Source organism: Sphaerodactylus townsendi, linkage group LG09 (genome assembly GCF_021028975.2).
Source record: "Sphaerodactylus townsendi isolate TG3544 linkage group LG09, MPM_Stown_v2.3, whole genome shotgun sequence".
NCBI lineage: Eukaryota > Metazoa > Chordata > Lepidosauria > Squamata > Sphaerodactylidae > Sphaerodactylus > Sphaerodactylus townsendi.
The window spans coordinates 55,190,293-55,217,527 of record NC_059433.1 but is presented as its reverse complement, the minus strand read 5'-3'; the positions used below and the strand labels follow the sequence as shown (position 1 = coordinate 55,217,527).

Sequence of the window (27,235 nt, the reverse complement as noted above, 5' to 3'; positions counted from 1 at the left end):
GGAAAAGGGTGAAACTGCGTTGCCAGTCTGGGTGCGGAGACCAGGCTGACTTCTAGTACGTTCAGTAGGAGGATTTCTTTATCTTCCTTCCTTCAGCCTCCCGGCGCGGCTCGGAACCAGGTAAGAGGTTTTTTCCTTCGGTCTTTGTGTGATGGTGCCTAGTCGGGGGGATGAACCAGAGGGATGAACCAGACGGTGAAGGGGGGAAGGTCTCTGGTGCAGCAGGAGAAGGCGCGCGCTTGAGGCGTTTTGGGTGGGGCCGTGGAGGGTTCTCCCAGGCAGAGGGGCGGGAAAGGCGTTGGGAATGCGCCAAATGCGGTGGAAACGGAAGGTTTGGGCAGGAAGGGAAGAAACCCTTAGGACACACGTCTCAAACTCACGGCCAGTGGGCCAGATTAGGCCCTCCCTATAATTACATCTGGCCCTCCTTAACACACACATAATATCCCATTGTCTGGCCTCCCCCATCCAGGCTGTCGGGGAGGGGCGGTATGGGACTTGGGGAAAGGCTGCAGCCAAGGGAGCCTCTTGTACCCACCCAAACCAATAGCGGGAGACTGAAGCTTGCAGCCTGCAGTGAGGGAAGAAGCAGGAGGCAACTCAACTGGGAAGCACTAAGTAGCCAGGCCAGGCGTGGGGGAGAGTGGGCGGGCTGGCTTCCCTACCCTGGGGCTGCTCTGGCTCCATTTTGGGCCTGGCTGTTCCTCCCCCAAGTCCCAGCTTTGGGGCTTCTCTGGCAGCAAACCTGCTTTGGGGACTGCACAGAGAATCACAGGGGACACTCAGTGTATTTATTAGCAGGAGTTTCTTGGCACTAGAAGAGCAGCTCCAGCTGAGCCTGTGGGGCTACAACTTGAGCATCAGCTGCCTCCAGTTTCCCTTTCGTTCTGCAGCTTTTTGTTTTAACCCTGCATGGAACTGTATTTGCATGCAAACTTTGCAATCCTTTGTAAGTAATGCTCACCCCTCCCCAAAGTTGCAGACCCAAAAGGGGAAGGAAAATAATCTCTTCTCCTTGCAAGAGAGCTGACCCATTGCAAACACACACACACACACACACACCCCCCAACCTGTAATCCATGCAAAAAAGGGGGCCGGGAGTTACAAAACTCGAAGCCAAAAGAAGGGAGAGCCCTCCTCTTTCCCGAGTCCACCCAAACTTGCAAAACCCCCACCTCCAAGTCCGGTGGCATCTCTTTATGGGTAGAAGTTGGTGTGTGGTTTTTTGCATGAGTTTTTTGCAAGAGCCGCCCCATCTCTGGGTCATGTGTTGGGTAAGGCAGCCGAGTGGAAGGGGCGGATGGGAGGTCCAGCTTCAGCTTTGCGCCAGGGGAGTACTGCTCTGACTTCTGTACATACCTGCAAGGTAGGCTGCTGTGTGGGATGAACAGAAGCTGCTGCTCTCCATAGGGCAGAGGGGGTTTGCATGCCCAATGCTGCTGGCAGCACCAGTCAGACTCTCTGCCCAATGGAGCAGGCGGCTGCCTTGCCCCCAGAGGGAGAGATAGGTTGTCATGGTAATGAACACACAACTTATTAAAATAAACATACACTTTATTTTGTGGTAATAAAAAAAGGCCATAGCATTTATTGGCAGAAAGGACAGAAGAGTGTGGCGCAGCATGGGGGTCTGACCTGATAGCTAGGCAGCAGAGAGGGTTTGAATGCCTAATGCAACCTGCTCACACAGCACAAGAGCCGGCAGCACTGGGAAGATCGCCGCCGCCCCCTCTCTGCCCAATGGAGCAGGCGGCTGCCTTCTCCATGGGGAACAGAGGATTTGCAAGCCCAGGATTACCGGTTCACGCGGCATGAGAGTGGCAGCACCAGGCAGGCTGCTGCCGCTGTCCCCTCTCTGCCCAACGGAGCAGGCGGCTCAGCTGCCTTCTCTGTGGGGCAGAGGGGGTTTGCATGCTCGGTGTTCCCAGCTCACGCGGCGCAAGAGCAGCAGCACCAGCAGGCAAGTCCCCTCTTTGCCCAATGAAGTAGGCAGCTGCCTTCTCCATGGGGCAGAGAGGGTTTGCAAGCCTGGTGTTTCCAGCTTGCGCGGCGCGAGAGAAGCAGCACCAGGCAGGCCGCCGCCGTCCCCTCTGCCCAACGAGCAGGCAGCTGCCTTCTCCATGGGGCAGAGGGAGTTTGCATGCCCGGCAATAAATGTTTATCCTGTTTGCCGCCCCCCCAAAGTGTGCTTTGAGTTTTGGCCCCCTGTGCAATTGAGTTTGACACCCCTGCCTTAGGAAGAGTGCAGAGTTGGAAACGAGGACCATATCCGAACAGTTCTAGTTTCCTTTTCCACTCCTCCAACTTTTAGTATAGTAGCACATCAACCCAACCCTCAGAAGGTGATATTTGAGAGGAGTGCTGAACGATGCCAGCCTGGACAAATGCTGTGACTGTTTTAGACCTACATGACCATGCAAAATGGGTGTCAGATGTCTCTTCTACCCATCTGAATAGATGCGATTGCTTTGCAAGCAAAGTTTTCAGGTGTTTAAAAAAAGAATTCACCTTGCACCTGGACCCTCAAAAGGGTAGCCCCCATCTCCTTAGCAAAGAATGCGGGATGGGGCACCCCCTTTGAGGGTCCATAACTTTGGACCCCCTAAACCAAACTGCACCAAACTTGGGGGGTCTCATCAGGACCGTTTCCAGATGATACCCTGAAATTGTGGTGCCAATACATCCAAAAATGCGCCCCCTGCAGGAATATCCCAGAAATTTGCCCAAGAATCTTTGTTCTGCATTGAGTTTTCTGTATTTCTGCCAATGGGGGTTGCAGGCTGGGGGGGGGGGACATTTCTGAAGGCACAGTCTCAAAAATGTCAGGGTCTCATCAGGAGACTGCCCTGATGATACTCCCTTCAGGTTTGGTGCAGTTTGGTTCAGGGGGGCCAAAGTTATGGACCCTCAAAACTGTAGCCCCCATCTCCTATTAGCTCCCATTGGAAACAATGGGGGATGGGGCACCCCCTTTGGGAGTCCATAACTTTGGACTACTTGAACCAAACTGAACCAAACCTGGTGGGTAGCATAAGGACAGTCTCCTGATGATATGCTGAATTTTGGTGCTGATATGCCTAAAAATGCACCCCCTGCAGGCACCAATATCCTGGTGCAAAAAAAAAAAAAGGTCATGGTGGAGTGGCCGCCCATGGAGGGGGGGGGGCATCCAACTCAGGTTTTGCCCAGGCTACAGTTTGCCTCCTTACGCCCCTGTCAGAGAGGGCTGACTGTCCAAGTCTCAGTAGTCTGTGCAGGAGCAGCAGTGGCGTAGTGGTTAAGAGCAGGTGTACTCTAATCTGGAGGAACCGGGTTTGTTTCCCCACTCTGCTGCCTGGGCTGTGGAGGCTTATCTGGAGAATTCAGATTAGCCTGTATACTCCAACACACACCAGCTGGGTGACCTTGGGCTAGTTACAGTTCTTCTGAGCTCTCTCAGCCCCACCTACCCACCTCACAGGGTGGTGTTTCCAGCTTGCGCGGCGCGAGAGAAGCAGCACCAGGCAGGCCGCCGCCGTCCCCTCTGCCCAACGAGCAGGCAGCTGCCTTCTCCATGGGGCAGAGGGGGTTTGCATGCCCGGCAATAAATGTTTATCCTGTTTGCCGCCCCCCCAAAGTGTGCTTTGAGTTTTGGCCCCCTGTGCAATTGAGTTTGACACCCCTGCCTTAGGAATAGTGCAGAGTTGGAAACGAGGTTTTGCCCAGGGTGTTTGTTGTGAGGGGGGGAAGGGGAAGGAGTTTGTAAGCCCTTTTGAGTCTCTTTTAGGAGAGAAAGGGGGATATAAATCCAACTCTCCTCCTGCTCCTACTCGTTCTGTGAGAGCTGTGATGGGCCGTGGCGTAGAAGGTTAAGGAGCAGCAGTGGCATAGGAGGTTAAGAGCTCGTGTATTTAATCTGGAGGAACCGGGTTTGATTCCCAGCTCTGCTGCCTGAGCTGTGGAGGCTTGTCTGGGGAATTCAGATTAGCCTGTACACTCCCACACATGCCAGCTGGGTGACCTTGGGCTAGTCACAGCTTCTCGGAGCTCTCTCAGCCCCACCTACCTCACAGGGTGTTTGTTGTGAGGGAGGAAGGGCAAGGAGATTGTAAGCCCCTTTGAGTCTCCTACAGGAGAGAAAGGGGGGATATAAATCCCAACTCTTCTTCTTCTTCTTGGCTTCAGTAATCCCAGGGAGAGGTGGAATGGGGCCACACTACCCAGATTTTCTGTGGTGAGGGATGGGAGGGGACCATCCCAACCAGTTTAGGACAGTTAATTCATTGATTCTGGCCATGGGGAAGGAAAGCTTGTGCTCAAAGACACTGTGCAGTTGGAACTCTAGGCTACCATCCTAAGCAGAGAAAATATGTAGAAGTGGGCTTAGAATAGCTTCTTTGCTTGGGATAGCATTTAATTCAATTCCCCCCACCCCCCATGCATAATTGATTTGAATTTCTCTGTCAAAAAAGTTGTAGGTTGAAAAAAATTAAACACAAGATGTTTTTTGCCTACAAATTGAACCCTAAAGTATAACTTGCAAATTGGAAAAAAAGTGTAAAAACAATTTTTGGCTAAGGCCCAGTCTTTCAGTGGTGTTAGCATTACCAGACAGAATGTAGCAATTGTATATATCTTCCAGAGAAGTCTCTGTCTAACATTGTCCAGACAGCTTCCCTTACAGAAACAACATGAAGTCTCTCTGTATGTACTGTGCTTGGTGTTTCCACAAAATTTAGTCCCCGTCTTAGTCCCCAGTTTTCCATACTCATGGAGTATCTTTTTTAAAATAAATTTTTATTAAGACTTTTTCAAAAGACAAAAAAGCAGCAACCAAAAACACATGGAACTAATGGAATATCTTTCTCTGTGACTATTGTTATAGCCCTGGGGAACATATGTGACGTTGTCTGGCCGGTTTAGGTGTGTCTGTGTAGGATGTGTATGGGTATGATGATTTGCATCAACGGGAATCACATATGGAGAGTAAACTTTGGCAGGATACCTGAGTTAGCTCTATAATTTATTGCAAAATTATGTGTGATGTAATATGTCACAATACAGTGCTCCACCTTTACTTGGAAGTAAGACTCACTGAGTACAAAAGGGTGTACTGTCAGTCACACTGTAGCCTAGCATTGGCTTTTCTGAGATTAAATGCTGGAATTTACATGGGAAAAATATCTAATTTTATTCTCTTCTAAACAGATGATGATGGTGTAAACAGATGCCAAACAGTGGATAAGGCACCTATGAATTACTCAGCCTATTTTGCATCCCAGTTGGAAGATTGGACTTTTCTTAAATACCTGGAGAAAAACTTTTTATATGTGGTCCTCTATTTAGCAGTGCTAATAATAGTGGTGATGATACTTTTTATCATTCCTTTGTGCATCCTCTTCTTCTTTTATGTGTCATCTTTTTTCTTCCTGATCTATCAGAAGACTCATAAACTACAAGAAGATTATTCCAGCAATATATGGGATAATGCGCGACTAATTGTAGCAAACAAATGGGATGGATTTGCAAGATTTTGGCATGGTAAGCAGTTTTATATTTTACATGAAGCTCAGGCTCTATTACGTGATCTACCCTTGTCTAATCTAATTAACATTTTCTTTAAAAAGCTGGGATAGCTCACAGTATTTAGTGTATGTGGAATTTTATTATCTCCATCTTACTATAGTTGGAACTTTGCTTTCAAACCAGAATTGGCAAGAAATCATGGTTCCAGGTTCCTGTTTGGAGGGAAAGTACAAATAAGTTATCAGTCAAGATGTCATGGAAAACTATGAACAGTGTCAAACTGAAGTTACCAAAAACAGCAAAGAAGGGAGTGCCTAAGCCAGTGGTTCTCAACCTTCCTAATGCCGTGACCCTTTAATACAGTTCCTCATGTTGTGGTGACCCCCAACCCTAACATTTATCCATTTTACAGATGGAGAACTCTGATATAGAGAGTCTTAGGCGACCCCTGTGAAAGGGTCGTCTGACCCCCAGGTTGAGAACCACTGGCCTAAGCCACGGTTCATATTAAGCTACATCTTATAATTCAATGATAAAATACTTCCTTTCAGTTAAAACAGAAGCCTAATCACTTTGTAAACATGAGATTTAAATGACCAGGCATTAAACAATTATATATGCAATTCAATACCTACATGGATTCTGATATGTGTGTGGATGGTAACTCCTGATGTGGTCAGCTTCAGGAAAAACAAAAGCGATCTGCCCTTGGAGGAAGTTATTCCATACAACTCTCTAGACATTTCCTACTGTGTTACAATTTTTTTGCCATTAATTCATCTGACTGTGCCTGACTGCTTTAGGCTACTTGAGCGGGAGCGGGGTGGGGGGGGGGGGGGGAAACCTATCTGTTGGGTCACCTCTTCTCTTCAGTGGCTTCACTGAGGCAGTGATTGAAGACAGTTCCAGAGAATATTATCTCTGCAGTGTGGTATTCTGGCCTTGTCTGGTACCCCTGCCAAGGTGTTTTGCTGTGGGGCCTGTGGTGTGTTTTGTTGACTAGCCCTTGAACTGGCAGGGGGCAGGATTCTCTGTAAATGCATTTTGTTGATGTACTGGGTTATACTGATTGGTTGCAAGGAGTTACTTCTCTCTTTCGGTATATCTGCTAGTTCTGTTGGGGTTCTTCATGGGGTTAGAAAGGTAGGATGAGAGAAAGAGTATTTATTGTATGGGAAGTACATCAGGATGGATTTAGACTCATTGGTTATATAAAAATCTCCATCCCATTCTCAGAGATTGGATAGTACAGTTTCTGGTTTCATGCTTGCTTTGGCCTTGGTGTTATGCAGTGCTAGATACTAGATTTGATGCTTGAAGAATATACTAATATTGCTTCCATGATTAGAAAGTCTGTGCCACAGTCCAATCATTATCTGCTGTAGATGAGGCTGGCTCCATCTGTCATATCCTATGAGGTTCCATCATTTGTGTGGGGATTTCAGCAATCAGAGTAATGGCTCTGGTCAAATCCAGAAATGCTAGTTTCTTCAAACTTTAAACAGAGTTGTTTATTGACATCTTCCCCACTGATACAGCAGCCAACCTCTATTGTTTACACTAGAGATGGGTGAGGATATGTGTACAGTGGGGATATGTATAGAGTATTGTCTCAGATATGTCAGAACATGATAGTTTACAAGAAAATTTGGGACCATGAAAGGACACAGGATAAGGAAGATTTATTTGGCTATTTAATAAGAAATTGTCTATACAGTGGTAGAGTTTAGTTATGTTTTTGTGGAGGATGTTGTAAATTTCTCTTAATGATTTCTGTAATACAATGGATATTGTTTCAGTTGCTTTTACTGATGTTTTGGATTGTTTATCTTATCCATCTTGGACTCATTTTTGCTAGAGAAAGGCAGTTTTACAATTTTTTAAATAAATGCAGAAGGCTTGCAGGTATTGTATTGCATGTATTGTAGCACTCTTTTCTGCAGATACAGCAAATCTTTTGTGAGAAAAAATGCACATATTGTTCCCATATAAATGAATGGGTCAGTTCTGAGAGAAGTATAGCCTTTATCTGTTAGATTTCGTTTAGAGTCATGGATATGCCCAGTAGTGTGTGTGAATGCAGTTTAAAGAAACTTCTTCAGAGACATAAATGTAAAAGGTAAAACTTACATTTATTCAATCATCTTCAGTTCACAACTTTGTTCCAAGAAAAGGTAGATAGAAAGAACCCTAGTCTAAAGAGATTACTTTCCCTACAACAAGTGGGCACAACTAACGCGCCATCACGTGTGTGGAAGTGAGTGGATGCTGCAGTGGGAAAGGCCCCACTGAGCAGGCTGCCATTGACCATGCGCTCGGTTCAAAGGCTAGAGCAGAAGTGAAGCTAGCATGGGGAAGAAAGGAAGTTAGTGGGCGGTCTCCTGGCCTGACAAGGAGGGCAAACAAGAGAGGCAACATCACAGTTAGAGTGATATACAGCACCCCCCAGTGTCCAGGCATGCAGAAGTCGCTTATTCCAACATTATCAACATGAATGGGACAGATATCACAGGCAGTGATACCTGATACCTGTAACAAATTGCTGAATCAGAGATTATCTTCAGAAATCCATTTGCAGATTTAGTTCTATGAATGTAATTACATGTTTATCATTACTGCAAGGCATATTCCTGAAACCAAACTGTGAAAACAATTGTTTTCTTCCAATTGCTTGCACATCATCTAAATGCTAATGGAGTTACTTCTCCCAAAGTGCTCCCAAAATGGGTTTGCCATGAAATTGTGACTTTGCTGAAATCATAATGTGTACAATCAAAATAAATGGGTCAGCATATGAAGCAAGAAACCTTTAATTATGCTATTTATTTCAAGTTTGTTAACTGAACCAAATATATGGAATTTTAGAATAAAAATATAGGCAGAGAAAAATCATACACAGGACTATTATGTGTTTGGCAATGGTGAAATGAGCTAAATCTACATCCTAATATAACCAGTGACTTAGTTAATAACTGTTACATATTTTAAAATAATAACCCTTTTGTGTTTTGTATGACAAATAGGTTATGAGCTACATGGTGCAGAAAACTTGCCAGATGGACCAGGTCTAATTATTTTTTACCATGGAGCAATTCCTATAGACTACCTATACTTTATATCGAGAATTTTTATTCTGAAGCGCAGACTTTGTTATTCAGTAGCTGATGACTTTTTCTTCAAATTACCAGGTGATGTATTTTTTGTTAGCATAAAATTATTTGGACTAGCTGTAAAGCCCACTGTACAATGGGCTCTAAATAAACTGTTGGTGGGTTAATAGCACCCACTGAGGAGGCCCACCTTTCCTGTATTTTCTCTCCCCTTTGCCCCATGTCACCAGCTTCCTCCATGTCCTCCTCATCATCAGCCCACAAGAGTTAATGGTGCCCACTGAGGGGGGCAACCTTTCCTGCCTTTCCTTCCCACTCAGCCCTGTGTCACCAGCTCCCACCTCCTTCTCCTCCTGTTCCCAACATCTGCATCTGCACACAAGGGTTAATGGCACCCACTGAGGTGGGCAATCCTTCCTGCCTCTCTCCCCACTCAGCTCCATGTCACCTGCACCCTCCTTTTTCTCCTCTGGTTCCTGGATGCCTGCTCCTCTTCCCAAATACCTGAATTGCCATGCAACTGTTAATGGTGCAGTTGTGGCCACCAGAGTAGCTGAAACCTCCTCCTCAGGTGCCTTCAGATAGTACAGTGATTGTAATTATTCAGCGGGGGGGGGGGGGGGGGCATGTGAGTAATCAATGTATTGTTTGTGTTGTTTTTTACCTGTTTTGTGTAAGCCCCATTCCCAAGTGATGTGTGGAAGAAAGTGAGCTGGCCATGGTGATAGGCTGGAAGTGAGTCATCACCAACGCAACTAGGCTTTTATATAACAGAATATTGAATAATGTGGTGATAATAACATACTGTTTCAGCCCTCCTCCACTTCCTCCTGAGGTAGGAAGTTTCAGGGGCAGTATCTCATACAGACAGTTTGCTAGTAAGAACAGAATATGAAAATGATTGTGCATTTGCATGTAATCATTGGTATTCATGAGTGCCCTTTAAAGGAACCAATTTTGCTATTAAACTGTAAAATAATAGAAGTGGGGTCAATTCCCATATCCAGACTTACATCAGATTTGTTCTATGTTCTTTAGCCCCATCTCACATTTTATCTTTATCAACAAACTGGGCAAATCTGTACAATTATTTATGATATATTATTTTACAGACTGAATTCAGAGAGTCAGCTTTTTCTTCAATTTACATTTGATGTTTGCAATTGTGACATGGTGATAATCAAACAGAACGAAGTTTCTGACTATATCCAACCATAATTTTTTGAGACACTATTCATTATACGTTGTCTAATCACTATAAGTTGTCTAATCACTATATTTATAGCCAGTGTAGTAGAGTGATTAGAATGAATTTGGGAAACACAAATTTAAATCACCCCATGGAGGCTTGCTGGATGATTTTGGACCAGTCATACATTCCCAATCTAACCTACCTTACCAACTGCTATAAGGCTAAAATGGAAAAAAAGAAAATGATGTAAGCCTCTTTGAGTTACCATTGGGAATTAAAGTGGGGTATAAATGAAGTAAATAAAACAATATACCAGACCCATCTGAGTAATATCACTCCATGTGATATTACTACATGTTAGGAAAAAATGTAACTCAATTCATCCAACACTGAATAAATCATAAAATCCAGATGTATAATTCTAGGTAATCCTAATTGTAAGTATTGTAGTGCTGGAAATGTTTCCTACAACTTGTTAAACCTGTTTGGAAAGCAGGTGCAATACTATTGCTCCAGCAAGATTTATACATTGACTTTCAAGGCTTAAAACCTTTCCTGATATTTATTAAAGAGCAGTCAACTTTACCTTTTGCCATGAATGTATTCATACTTGTAATGTAAAATGAAACGAAACATGAGTTTTCCATGTTCTTTGTATTTAATTGACTTTTGACTTTCTTCAACTCTCATCTTCTCACTGCTAACTCAAATGCCATACCTTTTTTTCTTCAATACATCTTTCTAGATATATATTTTAATGAGTTTTAGGCAACCGATTTTCACGTTTGCAAGTTTTTAACACAGGAAACATTGAAAGAAAATATAAAATAAAGAGAAGGCATATGTAGTTTAAATCTTGAGAACTGCTTCACTGAGGATTTGGGGAAATGTGAGTTCTGTTTCCTCTACCACCACGTGGGTTTCTTTTAGCAGGGAGGGAGGATTTCTTCTGTCTTGTTCATGGTTTCTTTCCTCCAAACACAATTCAAATTTCCATGAGTCTGCAATATTTTTTACGATATAAGTGCAATACTGTCCCACCTTTTCTGTACTAGAAGGTGAATTTTGAAATACAATATTTTGCCAAATGCTGGCATTGCATTGATTCCCATGAGTGCACATAAGCAGCAGAATCCCAAGTTGCTTTTATGGTATAACTACTTTTACGGAATAACTACTAGCACAGTACCAGATGAATTATTCTGAGAAAACACATCTATAACCTTGGGATTCAGCTAATTATTCTTATATAGAGAAAAATGTGACATCATAAGTAGCCTGAATCTTCACATACTGACATCTTGACTACTAGATCCAATTAGAGAAATGTGTAATGACAGGTTTCCTATTTAAGTGCTTCTTCTACATCATCTTTCCTTAATCATCGTGGATTTTTTGAGCCTGAATTACATAGTCCTGACCATTTAATCTTTCTACTTTTCTTGCTGTCTGATTTCCAGGACGAAATAATTATTCTGAAGCCTAAGAAAAGATCAACACAACACAGAATACAGATGTTAAAAACTTGTATATTATTTCATGACTTGCATGTTACTTAATTCTTATAGGTCTTAAACCAGTAGTAGATCTGATGGGCATTATACATGGTACAAAAGAAGAATGTTTAAATGCTCTGAAAAATGGTCATTTAGTGGGAATTTCTCCAGGAGGAGTTAGAGAAGCACTCTTCAGTGATCAGTCATACAAGCTTGTTTGGCGTAAACGTAAGGGCTTTGCTGAAGTGGCCATAGATGCTAAAGTGGTAAGTACTCTGTAATATAACTATATGTCCAAAGTGAGAAAAAATATATTTCCTTGCATGAATATATTAAATCAATCAGTTGAAATTCTATTGTCATGTAACCAAGAAGGTTTACGAAAAGCCTAATATATAGGGTCACCAACATCCACATGGTAGCTGAATATCTCCCATTATTAGAAATGATCTCCAGGCAACATAGATCAGTTCATCTTGAGAAAACAGCTGCATTTGAAGGTGGACTCTATGGTATCATACTCTTTTGAAGTCCCTCCAATCCCCTCCCCAAATGCTACCTTCAGGCTCCACTCTCAAAATCACTAGGTATTGCGGAACCCACAGCTGGTTAGAATGAATTGTAACTTTATTGTGTGTTACAAGCATAATACAACTATCATTAATAGTAAGTAAATAAGGCCTTTATTGGCATATACAAAATGACACAATAATAATTATAAAATACACAATGAGCTAAAACACATTTCTTCAGCTGAAAAAGTTGAAATTTCATTACATTCTCACAAGCAATGGAATCAAGGTTATCCAAAATTATAAAATCTTAAGAGCATCAGTTAATTGGCTATAAAGGAGTGGAGTGAGAGAGGATTGGTTCATCTAACTTTAGCAAATCTTACACAGTGAAAGAAGGTGTGATCAAGAGGGTGTGATCAATTTGGCCCGAATTGCATGGACATAGTTTCCTTTGTCTATTTGTTGGTATCTACAATAGAGAAGCATAGAGGGCATTATGTTAAATCAGGCAAGCGTCATAGCTCTTCTTTGTTTTGGATTTATGAGCCAGAATAGATAGTAGGCTGTGTGCTCTTATTCCAGAGGAATGAGCACAGTTAAGGGAGAACACTTTTTTCTCACAGCAGTTATCATGGCACGATGCTCATGTTTTAAAAGCTTAGTTTTCAAACAGGTGTATGCCTCGGATAGAGCAAGAGGATATAGTGACTCTAATGAGAGGCCGATGGAACCGATTTCTTCTTCAACTAGCTTCATCCATCTGGGTGTCACAGAATCAGAGAGCATCAGATAGAGTAAACTGGAATGATCCTGTGAATAATGAATATGCAACCAATATTCAACGGTTCTCAGCCAGGCCATTGTGACTTATTTGCCCAAGTTCTAAGCATAGGGCTGCATATGGAACACAGTTTGGTAAGCCCATGATTTTGTGAAAGAAACAGGACTGTGGTGTATTTAGAGTTTTATTTGGTGCTCTGATCCAAATCAGTGCTCCATAGTGGAGCTGTGGTCCACATTTAGCATTAAATATTTTTAGTGCAGCTGGTACATATGGTGACCCGAGTTGAAGAAAAAGTGCTGGATTGCTAAAGCACTATTGGCTGCGGCAAGTGCCAATCTTCTGTGTACTGCCCAATTGAGATTACTGGTGAAAGTAATGCCCAGGTATTTGAACTGTTTGACTTGCTCTATAGGTCTTTTGTTAAAGGTCCACATGTGTGTGGTGAATTGTCTGAGGAATACCGATGTTTTAACTATCATTAATAGAGTAAAAACATATATTAAACCAAATAATAGTGACCTACCTCACACATTTGTAGCAAATAAAAGAGAAATTAGGATTATATGTGAACTGTTATCTCAAATGTTCCTTGAAGAAATCAACAGGATCGCTCCTTCTTCCAGGGCAGATGTCCATGATCCCTGGGGGGCAACATTTCAGGGGTCCACATTGGGTTGCAGCAGAGATGGAGAGCTTTCAAACTCATCTGAGCCTTCAAACTATAGCAGTGCAAAGATTCTAGAATTTGAAGCCTCAGTTCTGTATCTCTGGGAGGAGAAAGTCCCTATGTGGCCCTACATTTCACTTACTCTTCATTTGTCTTCCTAGCCATTGATGTGCTTTATGGTGTGTATTATATAATTATTAAAATTAATCTATATTTAACTCAATGGCTTTTTCACATATTAAATTTTATTTCTCCCATTGTACATTCTATAAAATTCTATAAAAATTTTAAACCATTAATTACATTTAGAAAGATAAATAGTGGCAGACTGTGTTTTCAATGAAATCAACACACTAGGAATTAAACAGAAATGCATAAAACATAAAGGTAAGGGACCAATAGATTTTTAAGTGCCATTTGTAAAAATATTTTATTTTAGTATTAATATACAGATGATTATGGAATTATATTATCAATAATACTTGAAAGATTGGGAAAGCATTAGATAAGGTTTAGCCTAACAACCCTTTCGAGTCCCACTTCAATAGGGCAGAGACATACTCTTAAGCATTTAACTAGTGACATTTTAAAAAAAAAATTGCTTGCTTGTGCCCATTTTTGCTTGCTTGTGCCCACTGGCTTGTGTCTTTTAAAGTGTTTCACATAGAAAATGCTAACCATGAAAAAAGTTGCTAAATAAAAAGTCAGAACCACCCACAGGAAAATGATGGTTGCTTCCTACTCCAGCCTCTTGGAGTTCCACTTCATAATTGATCATTTCATTTTTAAAATTGCATCACAAGTTTGGCTGGCATCAAGCAATAATATTAATGACAACTGAAGATGAAAAATCATAAGCGTAGTTATCCATACCTTTATTTCCCTGTTGTTTCTAGTCAGGTTTTGAAATTTTCAAAACCTGTTTGACAAGGGAAAAAATGGGTATGTACAACTCACAGCACATTATCAGCACCATCATAAGTAGAATTATACTTTTCTAAGCCTCTTAAGGACTATTCCCTCTCTCTGTCTGGCCAGACTTATCCTAGAGTTCACAGCACCCTCTGTTTTCTCTATTTATGTTTCTTTCCTCATCTGTTTTGCATCTGCAAAATTTCTTCTGCTGTTACAATTTGTGGCTTGGCCCAGCTATGCAACCAGGCAAGTTTGATGACAGGAAATTGCGTGGGGTCCATGCACTGCAGAAGAAGCTTATCTGAAAGCAGTAGACATCTATTTCCTGCTTCTTTGTTCTCTAGTATCATCTTGTGTAAAACAAAACCTATGATGCTACATGTTCCTGTTGTGTACTCTCCCATTCCAGTACTTCACTGGCTACTGCCTGGAAGGGTGATGGAATATGCCATGTGATGTCACATCACACGTTTTGTTTTTTCTTAAGAATCAGTACCCGAAATCTTGGTCTCGATAGCCTAGAGGCAAAGAACAAAAAAAAAATCTGAGATAGTACTGCTTTTTAATGAAGAAAAGTAAGTGAAGTCCAAACGAATGGAGAACTAGATACAGCACTACTGGGATGAGCAGAGAAATCTGGCATACAATTTATTGTTGAAGGCTTTCACAGATGGAGTTAAGTGGAGTTAACTGACTGGAATTAACCGGCTGAGTTTTTTGGGCTGTGTCGTCATGGTCAAATAGTTGCAGCTTCTAAAGTTTCACCTACCTCTATGGCTGACATCCGAAACATACCTCTGAAGTGGTATTCCTCAGAGCTGAGGAGGAAGAAATGAGAACTCAGATGGCCAGAGGGAATGTGGAAGAAGACTGGGATGTTTACGAAAGCCCATGAGATGGCAGTGAAAGCCACAAAGAAAGAGCACTTCATGGTGAACATCACAAACACCAGCTTGTGTCCAGCACAGTTGTTTAGGGTGATTTGGCAGTTTACGATTTTGTCAGATAGGCCCCAGAATAATAGAGATTTGCCCTTAGCTGTGACAATTTGGTGAGCAGGTTTCTGTGACTTATGGTCTTGTGAAAATGTGGGACAGTCCCATTTAAAAATAGGGCATGTTTTCTGAGATGTTGGTGTCCAGAGTGGCTGGGCTGGGAGTGAAGGAGGAGCGGGGAGAAGGGAACAGGAGGGCTGGCTCTTCCCAGCCTCGGTTGGTTCCTTCCCCACTTGGGAAAGGAAGGCAGGAGCACAGGGCTGGCCTGGCATGCCACCTGCAGAGGGGCACCTGGCATGGCTGGGCTGAGAGCAGTGGTGGAGGAGGGGAGGCAAGGAAAGTGTTGGGCAAGCTGGAATGGCGAGACGGGAAAAATACACTAGTTCTGCCCTGGTTCTGCTCCCATGGTGTTTGCATGGCAGCAGGGTCACACATGGATATTTAAAAATTACCACCTTGCTAGCAATTTTTGAAAGTCATGGAGCAAAGGCAATATCACAGTGCAACGCTGGGGCAACACCAGAGCAGACCCGCTGCAGCTCCGGGAGTCATGCAGAATTCTCAACTGCACAGGGATATTTCCCATGCTCACACCGGTGCAATTTGGCCATGCAAAAACAGCCATAAGGAGCTAAAACTACCAGACCACAGTCACACAGCCCAGAAATCCCACTACAGCCAGAACTAGCATACTTAATTCCTTCTGCAGTCGTTAAGCAATAATTTCATAAATGTCTTTTAAGATGCTTCAATAGTTTGATCTTTAATTGTTTAATTTTGGAACCTCATTAAGATACAAAAATCACTGGAAAGAGCTTTATATTATCAGAACTAGCTACGTAGACTTTCTGTGCATGACTTAACATGAAGCAGTAGCATTCATTTGACAAGACAAGGCATGTACAGGTTGTTTTGATATCTTAGCCATTTCATCTGGCTAATTATTCAAAGCAAACTGCGCAGAAAACAAGTTCAGTGAATATTGTCCCTCCACAGGAACACTGAATGTGATTCTTCCACATTCCATTTCTTTTTGATACCACTTTCTTTCTAATCTTACTTCAGATGATGACTGCTACTTATTAAGAGATTACATTTGCTTTGCTCTCTAGGATTATCTGGTGTGGGCAGGAGATAGCCCATCCCTTGTCACCATTTCCCACCATAGCTCAGCTGGGTGGTGGGAGAAAATTTCCTGGAGAAATGGAAGCGGGGAGGCTATTGGTATCTCAGGTGTGATCCTGCTACTTCCAGCTCTATCTGAAAGTGCTATCTTCACATAGGGGGGTGTCATAAAATGTTAGAGTATCACCCCTAGTGTGGTGATGTCACTTTGTGTGAAGTAACCTCATTGCACTGGGGATTCTGATTGTCCCCCTCCCAACAGTAAGCCCTTGCCTACCCCAAGTCCTGGCAGTTACCAGGCCATGCTTAGCAACTCTAATACTCTTCCTTCTCTGTGTGTATATGTGTGTGGGGATGCTCCCTCTGGTAGTAATATTGGCTCTAATAACAATGGTTATGCATTTGCCTTACTTCTCTGCATGATGTTAGAATATTGGCAATGCCTACTCTGTATCTTTGCTACTTTGAATATTCTTGTGCATACATAGCTAAGAACCCACAGGCCAAAGGTTCATCATGGTCACACCAAGAGCCAGTCCATTATTATTTCCAACAGGAGCTGTGCTGATTCTTAAGAACATAAGAGCATAAGAACAAGCCAGCTGGATCAGACCAAAGTCCATCTAGTCCAGCTCTCTGCTACTCGCAGTGGCCCACCAGGTGCCTTTGGGAGCTCACATGTAGGATGTGAACGCAATGGCCTTCTGCGGCTGTTGCTCCCGATCACCTGGTCTGCTAAGGCATTTGCAATCTCAGATCAAGGAGGATCAAGATTGGTAGCCATAAATCGACTTCTCCTCCATAAATCTGTCCAAGCCCCTTTTAAAGCTATCCAGGTTAGTGGCCATCACCACCTCCTGTGGCAGCATATTCCAAACACCAATCACACGTTGCGTGAAGAAGTGTTTCCTTTTATTAGTCCTAATTCTTCCCCCCAGCATTTTCAATGAATGCCCCCTGGTTCTAGTATTGTGAGAGAGAAAAATTTCTCTCTGTCAACATTTTCTACCCCATGCATAATTTTGTAGACTTCAATCATATCCCCCCTCAGCCGCCTCCTCTCCAAACTAAAGAGTCCCAAACGCTGCAGCCTCTCCTCATAGGGAAGGTGCTCCAGTCCCTCAATCATCCTTGTTGCCCTTCTCTGCACTTTTCTATCTCCTCAATATCCTTTTTTGAGATGCGGCGACCAGAACTGGACACAGTACTCCAAGTGCGGTCGCACCACTGCTTTATATAAGGGCATGACAATCTTTGCAGTTTTATTATCAATTCCTTTTCTAATGATCCCCAGCATAGAGTTTGCCTTTTTTTACAGCTGCCATGCATTGAGTTGACATTCCCATGGAACTATCAACTAAGACGCCCAAATCCCTTTCCTGGTCTGTGACTGATAGCACTGACCCCTGTAGCGTGTATGTGAAGTTTGGATTTTTTGCCCCTATGTGCATCACTTTACATTTTGCTACATTGAACTGCATTTGCCATTTCTGGGCCCACTCACCTAATTTATCAAGGTCCGCTTGGAGCTCTTTGCAATCCTTTGTGGTTCTCACCACCCTACCTAATTTGGTATCATCTGCAAACTTGGCCACCATGCTACCCACCCCTACTTCCAGGTCATTTATGAATAGGTTAAAGAGCACTGGTCCCAAAACGGATCCTTGGGGGACACCACTCCCGACATCTCTCCATTGTGAGAACTTCCCATTTACACCCACTCTTTGTTTCCTGTTTCTCAACCAGTTTTTAATCCATAGGAGGACTTCCCCTCTTATTCCTTCATTGCTGAGTTTTCTCAACAGTCTCTGGTGAGGAACTTTGTCAAAAGCCTTTTGGAAATCCAAGTAGACAATGTCCACTGGTACCCCTTATCCACATGCCTGTTTACACCCTCAAAGAACTCTAGTAAGTTTGTAAGACAGGATTTGCCTCTGCAAAAGCCATGCTGACTCTTTCTCAGCAGGTCTTGCTTTTCTACATGTTTTATAATTTTATCTTTAATGATAGATTCTACTAATTTACCAGGAACAGATGTCAAACTGACTGGCCTGTAATTTCCCGGGTCCCCCCTAGATCCTTTCTTAAAGATTGGTGTGACATTGGCCATCTTCCAGTCTTCAGGGATGGAGCCTGATTTCAGGGTTCTAGAACCGTGGTGGTGAACCTTTGGCACTCCAGACGTTATGGACTACAATTCCCATCAGCCCCTTCCAACATGGCCAATTGGAAGGGGCTGATGGGAATTGTAGTCCATAACATCTGGAGTGCCAAAGATTCGCCACCACTGTTCTAGAAGGTCACAAGTACAGCATGAAAGTAATAGTCTTTTCATGCCACCTACTTCCAGAATCTATTAAAAGGTATACTACCCCTGAACAAAAATGTTCTGTTTAGCTATCATGGCTAATAGTAGCAGCAGTAGAAAGAAAGATATATAAATAAATTCCATAAACCTCAAGAAATGTGTATTTTGTAGTTTTTAGAACTGCTACAGTGAATGATTTCTTTTTCCTTCCTTCCTTAGCCAATAATTCCAATGTACACCCAAAATGTACGTGAAGGATTTAGAACATTTGGAAATACCAGTAAGGAATGTTTTTGTTCCCTTAATATTTTAATTTGTACTCCAAGATCTTAACTTAAATCATTTGTTTTTTAAAAAACACTACAAGTTTGCATGTTTATCAGTTACACAGCGCAATCCTTCATGGAGCTGTACCCTTCTAAGGTGGTTTCCGCACAGCCAAGGGAGAGACCCTGCATGCAGGTTGTGGGGCCGTTCGCACAAACGGCCCCATGGGATATGCAGCTGTGGGAGTAAGCTCCGCACAGCCGCGTATTCCCCTCCCTGGCCCCAAATGCCTCGTTACCTTCTGCTGACAGCCGCGTCGCTCTATCATCGGTCTGAGGAGGGAAGGGGACATGCCCCCATGGCTGAAGCACCGGAGACCAGGGGGCGTGTCCCCTTCCCTCCTCAGAGCGATGATAGAGCAACGCAGCTGCCAGCAGAAGGTAACAAGGTGTTTGGGGGCGGGCAGGGAAGGGGAAAACGCTGGCTTCCACCCGCTGCCGTTTGCATGGCAGCGGATGGAAGCTGGCGTTTGCAGGAAAACTCGCTCCCCAAGCCAGTTTTGAATACACCATTTTGGCGGGCACAGAGCGTTGCTGCATCAATTTGGCAGTGGCACCTGTGCGAAGGGTCCCAGCCAAAACTGTGTTTTACCGGGCTGAAGCTGTTGCTTTCAGCCCGTGCAGAAACCGCCTAAGTCTTTTATGGGCTTAAAATGTACAGTTCTGGTGTCTTCCGCACAGGGATGGGGTTTTGCTGTTTCCCTGTTGCTGGTGCAGCTGCGGATAAAGCACGACAGCTACAGAGCTTCCATGTGGCATGTTTTCCTGCAGTTGCTCAGTCCAAGTCCCCCAGAAGTGGTCATCACTTGGGCCATGAAAGTTTTTGCATTGTTTTGCTTTTTAAAAAATCAGCACTAGTCTACCATTATACCATTGTACCAATAGTCTACCATCCGATCCTCTGAAGACGCCAGCTGCAGATGCAGGCGAAATATCAGGAGAAAATGCTACTGGAACACAGCCATACAACCTGGAAAACCCACATCACCCCATATGCACTTTTCCTTAATATCTTCAGAAGAAAAGGGGCTAAACATATTATAGCATTGACTTAAAACAAAATAAAACTTGCCCCTACACGTGGTGGTGGGGAAAGAAATGGCTGCCGTGAAAACAGGCTCAGGAAAAATAGCTGCCATCTAGTCTGGAAAATTCAGGCTTTACTGCAATCTTTACCAAAACTTTGGCAGGAAGCAGGTTTGAGAAGGATCAGAGAAAATCTGGAGTGTTACACAGATGTGCTGCAGTGCTGTGGGGAAACAGGAAAAATGTCCTTCCCAAAAGTCCTGAACTTGGGGCAGATAACTCACATAAATGTAGGAATGCCAACCTCCAGGAGGAACCAGGGAATCCTGTGGAATTAAGGTTCATCTCCAGACTACAGAGATCAGTTTCCCTGGAGAAAATGGAGGGTGGTCTTTATGGCATTGTACCCCAGTGAGATCCCTGTCCTCCCCAGGCTCCATACGAGTTTCCCAACCTGGGTCTGGCCACCCTACCTCCATCACCCCATGGTGGCCAGAAAGGACTTGGCAACCCTATGTGGAAGACACCTCTGTTTAATATTATTCGGTAAATATCTCATTGTATCACATCTTGAGAGTCCCTTTTTAAATTTTTTAATGTTATTATACTATCTCTCCCCACAAAAAGTAGGCTCCATATTATTACAGTTTTTGGAAAACTTGCTATTGATTTTCAACTTCTGTTAAATAACTTTGCCTGTTTTAAACACACATTTGGTCAATTAAAGCTTACAGTTTAACTCTTACAGGCATGTGAGCTTGAATTTGACTTTGGCTTTGTGTCCTGGAATGCAACAGTTTGGGTCCAGGAACAGAAATTTCTGGGACAGATTTATTATTATTTAACTGAAGGCATAAATATCTGGTTTTATAAGCAAATTCTAATGAAAATTCCAAATTTGGAAGAAAATTCCAAGTCCAATGAAAATTCTTCAAGCATGTGCTAATTTTCACATGTGCAAACAGATGCTCCTTTTGGTCCTGCAGAACATTTCTTTGCATTGGAAGAGCGGTTTCCTGTAGAATGGAACCAATCTTTCTAGTGTAGTGAGCTTTTGAAATTCAAGGTCGCCTCTGATCTCCAGGCTATGGAGAATTCTCCACTGATTTTAACATATTTCGATGCACAAAAGAAAACCTATGTCAAGATTTCACTTTCACAGAAGTGAGTGACAACTTCTTTTTGAATGTGGGATCTCTGAATGTGTGGACTACACCTTGTGTCTCCAGATTCTTATTAGTACAAGATATGGTCAAAACACATGCTTATTTTCAAAAGTATTTTAATATTTTTACTTATTTCTTGAAACTAAATCCATCTGCATTTTTAAAGAATGGAAACTGACATTTCTTTCTTTAATGAAACAGTATTAGCAAGGTGGTTATATGAATATATAAGATTGCCAGTTGTTCCCCCGTACGGTGGACTGCCAGTCAAGTTTCGGACATACATCGGAGAACCCATTCCATATGACCCAAATATAACTGCTGTGGAATTAGCTATGAAGGTAAGGTGGTTTAACAATGTAAAGTATCTTAAATTGGTGTCTTATTGTAGATCCACTTGAAAAATATTTAATAAAAAGGCAAAGTAGTCATCCATGGAAGGGACTTGAGACCATAGATTTGAAAAAGAAGAGGTTAGCTCCTTTTCTCCTTCCACCCATACATACTCACTGTTTCTCCTGTTAGAAGTAGTTTGCCTCCTGGGCTACTTTATTCCTGGGAGAGGCAAAAAGACAAGTACCTTTGTCATGCCTATCATTTTTTTCTCCTTAGGCCATAACACAACACAGCTGGGGCATTTCCAGTCAGAAATAACACACAGAGGCCCCTTCCGCACATGCAAAATAATGTGTTTTCAAACCACTTTCACAACTTGGGTGCTGTGTGGTTTCACAACTGTTTGCAAGTGGATTTTGCTATTCCGCACAGCATTAAAGAGCACTGAAAGCAGTTTGAAAGTGCATTATTCTGCATGTGCAGAATGAGCCAGAGAGAGAGTTAATGTGCGGAATGAGCCAGAGAGAGAGTTAAAGAGTTGAGCATGCCAAAGACAGGATGTCTCTAGTTGCAACTTGCCTCAATTCTGAACACAGGAGCACAGAAAGAGGGGCTTGGGAAGCAGATCTTAACTGGCAGACTGAATGTTGTGTGAGGGCATAGTCAAACCCTAGTTTTAGGGGCTTAAATGTAAGACAAGCACTTTGAATTGTGGCCAGAAACAGATGGGTAGCTGATGTAGATCCTTTAGCACAGGAGTGATATAATTACTGTAACCAACTATCAACAGTGGCTTGCTGTCACACTTTGGACCAATTGAAGTTTTCATATTATTCAAAGGTAGGGCCCTACAATAGAGCCATTCTATTAATTATTTAGAATATAATGGTAAACTGAAATTTTCTAAAAATATATAAACTTGGAAAAACAGTAGTGCAAGCCAGTGAAACAAATACAGTTCCAAAGGAGCATCCAAGCGTCAAGGGTGTAACCTTATGATAAGTCAGGCATGATATTTGTACCACTTTAAGATCCACAACCAATAAAAGTTTGAGAAATAGTTTAACTTTTGTGCTCTATCTAAAGTTGTTGGTTTTTTTTAAAAAAAATATTATTCCTGATTGCCTGATGGTAGTGTACTGACTTCTAATACAAGAAATTACAAAATAGCAGCTATTGAAAACTAGAATGCAAAAAAATAGCATGCAGAATTCAGTCTCTTGTGAATTATATGATTAGGGTTGCCAAATTTGGATTGAGACAATCCTGGATATTTGGGTGTGGGGCCTGGGGAGGTTGGGGTTGAGAGGAAGAACCTCAATAAGATATAAAGCCATAGAATCCACACTCCAAAGCAGAGGCATAGCTAGGGAGAATGGAGCCCAGTGCAAAATCTGAGTTTTGTGCCCCCATCCCCCCCATGTTTGTGGTTTTTGTATTTTTTAGTGTTTTTTCAATTATGGGCCTGCAGGGGGTGCATTATTTAGGCTAGCAGCACCAAAATTTCAGGGTATCTTTATCTGACTCTCCTGATAATACCACCAAGGTTTAGTAAAGTTTGGCTCAGGGGGTCCAAAATTATGGACCCTCAAAGGTGTAGCCCCCATCTCCTATTAGCTCCCATTGGAAACAACGGGGGCACCCCCTTTGGGAGTCCATAACATTGGACCCCCTGAATCAAACCTCACCAAACCTGGGTCGTATCATCAGGAGAGTCTCCTAAAGATACCCTGAAATTTTGGTGCTGCTAACCTAAATAGTGCACCCCCTGCAGGGCAAAAACTGAAAAAAAACCCTTAAAAATACAAAAAACACAAACCTGAATTTTTGCGCCCCCCCCCCCAGTGCATGCCCCATGCAACATGCACCCCCTGGCCCCCTTGTATCTTCACCTCTGCTCCAAAGCAGCCATTTTCTCCAGAGGAACTAATCTTTGTGGGCTGGAGATCAGCTGTAATGCTTGGAGAACTCCAGGCTGTACCTGGAGGTTGGCAACCCTATGTACAACCCAGCTTGTTTTGAGCACAGGATTCCCTAGTCACAACAACCATTTTCATACATTTCAATAGAGAAACCAGATCTGGTATGTATTCTTTGGAAATGACTGATGTAGCCTGTGTTTGTAAGGACTTTGCTAGGGCAGTGGGGCATATGCAGTGCTCGAGATCAGGATGTGTGTGTTGTCCTGTTCATCAAGGTAACCTGATGGAATCTCACCGTACTAAAAGCAGTTACCTCCAGAGTAGTCTAATGCTCAGTGGTTCATCAAAAGAAGCTTCAGCCACTAGCTAATAGACACAGGAAGCAAACCAAGACAGGTCTACTGAGAAATAAGTCATGTTATTCAGTGAGGCTTCCACAAAAGCATCATTAAGGATTGTAGCTAAACTTGCTTTTGTTCTTATTGAAATACAAGCAGGCCTGTAGTCAGAATACTGTAAAGCAGCAGCAGATTTACTTTTCTTTAAGCAATTAGATATAATTTTGCTTGCACTGTTACCCTTATACTTGCAGAAGTAAAAAGGTTGGAGGAATAGTTCTCAGACTTGAGGAACCCGGGCACTCCCATCTTGATTTTAAAATGTTCATGGATTACCCTGCCCCACTGGCACTTGCCAAGTTGCTGTATATAATCCACAGATATCTCCACATGTTACTGTTCTCCAAACAATACAGTGTGACCCATTAAACTACACTTTAAAAGCAAGTGTAAGTCAAATGTTTTTATTGCATGTACATGGATACAAGGTCAATTCTCAGAGGATTCTGAGAAAGTTACTTTATTTTAAAAAAGCTAAAAATGCAGGCAAAACCTCAAGTATCTGAGAGAGCCAGCTTCCCATAGCACCTTATAATCCTAATGCATGTTTCACATTGTTTTTGCCTTGTATGCCCACTGAACTGAACTAGTGAATCGATTGCGAAGCTCAGTTTTCGTCTTCTCTTCTCTTTTCAGACAAAGGCTGCACTCCAGTCGTTAATTCAAAAGCACCAGCAAATTCCTGGAAATATTTGCAGTGCTTTAAAGGAAAGGCTTCATGAAGGCAAGAAAAAAGATTAGAATGTAGTTGTCAACTATAAAATTGTAATACTCTGACCCAGTGATTTTCTCCAGGTATAAATTTTCTGATCAGTGCAAAGAACTACCTTATCTGCAGGGTCTGCACCATTACCTCAGTCAAAAGATTTTTTCCTCGTGTAGTGTTCTGCGATGGAAGTGAGACAGGAGAGATCTGTTGTATACCAAGAGGTTAACACTCTTCAAAACTATTAAGAATTGGTTTTCAGAAAAGGTTAAAAGGCTCCCCAAAACTGCTAGATTAACCTAGCTTTCAAAATCTGTCCATGCAATATAGCAAACTCACATATGACTACTTATGTCTTATGGGGAACATATTATTGCATATCTCCACATGTTACTCCAAACAGTACAGTGCATATTACAAAAACAAGTATTGTAATCAGAAAATAACTGTTTAGAAACCATAAACTTCTGTGACTGCACGTTGCTTCCAATATTGGTACAGTTTACAACGTTGAAAAAAATCCAGAAACTGTAAAATTGCATTTTCAGTGTTATAACTTTTAATTACAAAAAAACCTAGGGGTATGACTTTAGTTGATTAACCTGCTGATCACTTAACAAGTGCCTCAGATTAATCTGGAAGCATATTTAAAATGTATTTTAAATACAAATATTTATAGCGTTCTGGGTAGCAGATGTCTTAAAAGTAATGTACTTTGGATAATATATGTACAAGATCTACATAATGTGCAAGCAGCATCCAAAAAGAAGGAAAATAAGCTGTTCCCTTCAGAATTATTTTACTGATATACAGATATAACCAATTAATTTATTTAGCCATTAAAATCAATGCGCACAAATAATTTGTCTTTGTTCCACTTATAACCTAAGAATATTTCCGATGAAGCTGAATACACTTGAACAATTACAAAATAAATAATCTTGAATCTATTTATCCCATATTCAGATTTCCTGGTAGCCACTAACTAAAATTTAATTAGAAAAATGCTCCCCAAGGAGCTCTGTTCTTACAACAAAGCAGCATAAATTTTACTTTTTGTGGCCTCCACTGGTATCATGTATTTCATAGTGCAAGTCTGACAAAGTGGGAATTATTGTAGAGGCTCCTTTTGGCCTAGTCACAGGTCTTGTTAGTCATTTCTCCATGAAATCCATTCCTCTTAACTATATAATCTCTGAATTTCCAAAGAAAGTAGGAATGACTTTCCTCTTCCACTTTCTTCACCTACATATTCCATCTTCAAGAGAAAGAAGTAAGAGGAAAGAAATGATGGACAGGATGCTGACTTGTCCCTGAAGGGAAAAAAGCCACTCAGCTGAGCCTACAGGAGTGCTGCTCCATCATCCAATCACCTCTGAGAAGGGGGGTGTATATGTTAGTGGGAAGCATAGGACAAGCAACTTCAGATCTGCCTTAGGAAAAGAAAGTGATAGCTCAGGTCTGGCTCAGCAAAAAAACAAGACTTTTGCTTGGCAGTGCGGCAGAGTGATCACTCTTAGCTGTATTTCTGTGAGATAATAGGGAACCTGATTGTTAGGCTTGGCCCTGGTAATGAGCCTACCCTGTGTCATTTAGTCTCACTCCTAGGAAAGTGCAGGCTTGATGTGGCTAGAATCCCCACCCCTCTCTCTCTAATGGTACAGCTCCTAGTCAATAGGCTGGGAACTAACCACACTGAACTGCTAAGCAGAATTTTTTTCCTTTTAATTATTTTGTGTAATTTATTTGATCATATATAATTCTTTACATTCTCCTCATGCCTCTTAAATTTAAACAAGTCCACAATAAATTTCATTAATGAAACTGTGATAGCTGGATCACAATCACTGAGTGAAGCTTATTAGCTGCAGGCATGTCTATACCGGGAACTAATGGATCAGTCAGCTGTGTTAACTGCTTATATCTTCTATAAGAAAAGAAGACATACTCCATAGTTTCAACAGAACCAGTTGATGGAATCCTGTGTGGGTGACAGCATCCAAACCATTAGCTAGTCAGAAAAAGTCTGTTTGTGCCTGAAAGCATTAAAGGTAATTCTAGCTAATCTCTAAAACGATAACTAATATAAATTATACCATGTTTCCCTGAAAATAAGAAAGGTTCTTATATTAATTTTTGTTCCAAAAGATGCATTAGGGCTTATTTTCAGTGGATGTCTTATTTTCCCCCCATGATTTTGCGCCCCCCACGTGACCAGATCAGTTGCACCAGAGAATCTGTAATTGGGGCTTATTTTTGGAGTAGGACTTACATTTTAAGCATCCTCCAAAAATCCTGAAAAATCATGCTAGGGCTTATTTTTGGGGTGGGTCTTATTTTAGGGGAACAGGGTATGTGCCCCAGCCAGTTTTCTGCTTTGTCTATCTGGAGTGTTATGCTGATGATCAGTTCCTTGAAACCAACCTCTTTGTTGTCTATATACTAATCCTGCCACAGTGATTTCCATATTCTCCTGTGCACCACAAAACTTAAGGCAGCAAATGCAGAACCTATACACTTGCTACCTTTAGAACACCTGGGGAACGTTTATACTTTAAAAACAAAACTAACTTCTGCAGACTCATAGGAGGTTGTGTGGGTCACCTCTGTTAGTAGAGAAGGCCTGCCACAAAAGGAAAAAGAGAAAAAAAGGAAAATGGCACATGTGCCTACAGTAACTAGCTAAGAGTAGAACATTTCACTGGAGAACACAAGGAAGGCCTGAACCTGAATAAGGGACAGG

The 27,235-nt window shown here is 42.2% G+C and overlaps 1 protein-coding gene across 1 annotated transcript; it reads left to right on the top strand.

Moving 5' to 3' along the window:
- On the top strand, positions 1 to 27,235 carry LOC125439218 (transmembrane protein 68-like). The gene is made up of 7 exons (XM_048508214.1): positions 1 to 120; positions 5,188 to 5,520; positions 8,529 to 8,693; positions 11,376 to 11,569; positions 18,832 to 18,892; positions 21,332 to 21,471; positions 24,423 to 27,235. Exons 2-7 carry the CDS (start codon positions 5,232 to 5,234, stop codon positions 24,525 to 24,527), a joined length of 954 nt encoding a protein of 317 aa, XP_048364171.1. The 5' UTR covers positions 1 to 120; positions 5,188 to 5,231; the 3' UTR covers positions 24,528 to 27,235.

Excerpts from the sequence above, each read along its gene's own strand:
- LOC125439218 (XM_048508214.1), top strand. The coding sequence starts at position 5,232 with ATGAATTACTCAGCCTATTTTGCATCCCAGTTGGAAGATTGGACTTTT. Across the intron at positions 18,893-21,331 it reads TAGAACATTTGGAAATACCA|TATTAGCAAGGTGGTTATAT; the intron begins GTAAGGAATGTT and ends TTAATGAAACAG. Across the intron at positions 21,472-24,422 it reads CTGTGGAATTAGCTATGAAG|ACAAAGGCTGCACTCCAGTC; the intron begins GTAAGGTGGTTT and ends TTCTCTTTTCAG.